The following is a 2500-nucleotide window of genomic DNA, read 5'->3' on the forward strand; positions in this document are numbered from 1 at the left end:
ATAGTAACTTGGATGCCAGCAGCGGGGAATAACAGATATTTCAGGTTTTGCGCAGCAAAATAAAGCGAGCCCTTGCTGCGTAGCGAAGAGAGTTTCTTCAGTACCTGAAAAACTCCTTTTGGTTACGGAGGTTATTGTCGCCGCAACAAGCAACAAAATTGGCTGCAAACTTCACTCTTTCTCCCTTAGGTTTCAGGAGGAACTGAAGAAGTTTTTCAAGAAATTACCCCCTTGCACTCAAAACTAACTCAGATGTTTCTAACTTTGCGAAAACAATGACTATAGTGTCACATCGAATTTTGCCTCGAAGAGTATGAATTCAAGAATTAGTGGCTTGAAAGTCAGATAATTGATTTAACGAACATCGCTGCAGATATTTGAGCCGTTGCACCTGTCGATTAAAGGCCATGTTTCGTATGTACAAGCCAAGAAATTATGACATCGCATTTTCCATTTTTGTAAAACATTAATGTGTGCGGTCAAACCATGTTCCACGAATGCTTCATTTCAATAAAGCTTTTGTTGGAAACTAAGGGGGGAAAGCTCCATGGTAAATAAAAATATTAACCTGATAATTGTGTAGGGCAATAAGGATGAAATCACATTTTTGCATGCGTCAACGAAAGTTCCCAGATGCCGAGAACATATACGAAATCCTAACTTCAAGTGATAAATTTAACATTTATTCGAATTTGATTATTTAATTTGTTTGCTACAGACCAACCGTTGTGCTACTAGAGCGAAAATAATTGTTCTCGTCTTGGAGATGAAAACACTCAGCAGGCTCTGTAACCCTTCGCCACGAAACTCTTTTCTTGTCTACGAAATGCATCTATGAAGTTTCTATTTTCTGCATAATTAGACGAAGAATTCAACAAAACATTTTCAATAGCCGTCAAGGTTAAGAAGGACAACTCACAAAAAGTAAGAATAAATGTTTCAGACAAGAAAAGAAGTTCCATGGGAACATCACAATGGTAGAATGGTAATGAAACTAAGGAGGCAGTGCTCAGAACATCTTTTGCCTCAACAAGGGATGAATCACGTTGGGTGATACGTTTTATTAGCATAATTTCTCTTTGAAAGAAAGCTCAACTGAGGAAATATTTTTTGCGGAGTATTTAAATAACTGCAAAAACTAGAAACAATGGGCCGTAAAGCGATTCACTGAACGAACCGACTTTTAACGCTCCCGTGTAACGACGAAAATGGTTTATTTATCATACACTCGTGATAATGACTCCAGTGAATCGAAAGATCTCGAAACATCTGATAGCTACAAGAACAAACTTTGCCACAATTTAGCGGAGTGATAAATGTATACATAGAGATTGTTACAAAACACAAGCACTTATTTTATAGCATAGAATAAGAGAAGTTGCAGCACGATACACAGATATGATGATACTGACTACAAATCAACAACGACATATTCTAGACAAAAAAAGCATTTGGAAATGCTCAAAACCTCAGATTGACAGGTTACAATTAGGAAACCGAAACAATACACATTAGGACTCTTAATGCGCGGTTGAAAATTCATGCATTTTGGCTAAATTCAAAGGCGAAAATCTCAGTCGAGAAACTAAACAAACTGTTTGAACATGACGGCGAAATCAAAGCAGCTGAATCGAAAAATATAGGAAAGAACATTACCTGCTGTTTTTTCATATCAATGTAAGTTACATATCCGGGAGATACATGAAAGCCCACTCGTCTTAAAGGCAGTTCGTCTTGATGGTGCAGTATAACTTTAATCCCACTTCCTCCATACACATTACCTTCTTCTAAAGGTTGTGTATTCAACACCATGTGCACACCATGCAATGAGCCAACGTTGTCTGCCTCCAAAACTGCACCATCCTTGACACCGGTGTTGAATGTAAAACAAGTATGCCCATCGGACGTTAGAAACAAAGTGAAATTTTCACCATAGCAAGGATAAGATTCCGTAACTCCTCGTCTCATTGCACAAGAAATTAAAGTCTCATTCAAGACAGTCGAAGACTCCTGAAGTACATCATTCAGAGTCAAATCTGAATTCATTCCCTTCGAAATATCCTCAGCGGTAGAATCACGAGTCAGCCTCAATTTCGAATTGCTTAATATAGTTTTTCTGGCGTCGCGTAGATCACATATCGAAATTGCAGGAAGCCCGATTTTGTTGGGGTAATAAACGGTGGCCTGCGTGGTAAAAGGATATTGGAAATAAAGTTTAATGCTTTCCTGGACCTCACTGAAAAATAACCCACCGGCGATTAAGAGAATAGCGACCCAAATACATTTTCGCCAAATTGATTTGGTGTCAAATACAAAATGCAGACCGTGTAAAGTGTTGTGTTCCAAATAGTATTGCCAAACACTATTAATCCTCTGTCGTCGCTGGGTTTTCGTAACAGTTTGAACGGGTTCACTCTCAAATAAACAGGGTTCGTTTTCCTGGTCATTTGCCACATCGTGTTCGTGGGAGAAGCCATTTGGCAGGGGTTGAAGTTCCTCC

General features: G+C 38.8%; 1 protein-coding gene across 1 annotated transcript in view; it reads right to left on the reverse strand.

Annotated features, from left to right (window-relative positions):
* LOC138041621 (acid-sensing ion channel 1C-like) overlaps positions 1-2500 on the reverse strand; it is a 10763-nt gene that overhangs the window by 7938 nt on the left and 325 nt on the right. Inside the window, exon 1 of the mRNA XM_068887370.1 lies at positions 1657-2500. This exon is cut by the window's right edge and continues 325 nt beyond it. Coding sequence (XP_068743471.1) covers positions 1657-2500 — 844 coding nt within the window. The remainder of the gene's footprint in view (positions 1-1656) is intronic.

This window comes from Montipora capricornis, chromosome 3 (assembly GCF_036669925.1).
Source record: "Montipora capricornis isolate CH-2021 chromosome 3, ASM3666992v2, whole genome shotgun sequence".
NCBI lineage: Eukaryota > Metazoa > Cnidaria > Anthozoa > Scleractinia > Acroporidae > Montipora > Montipora capricornis.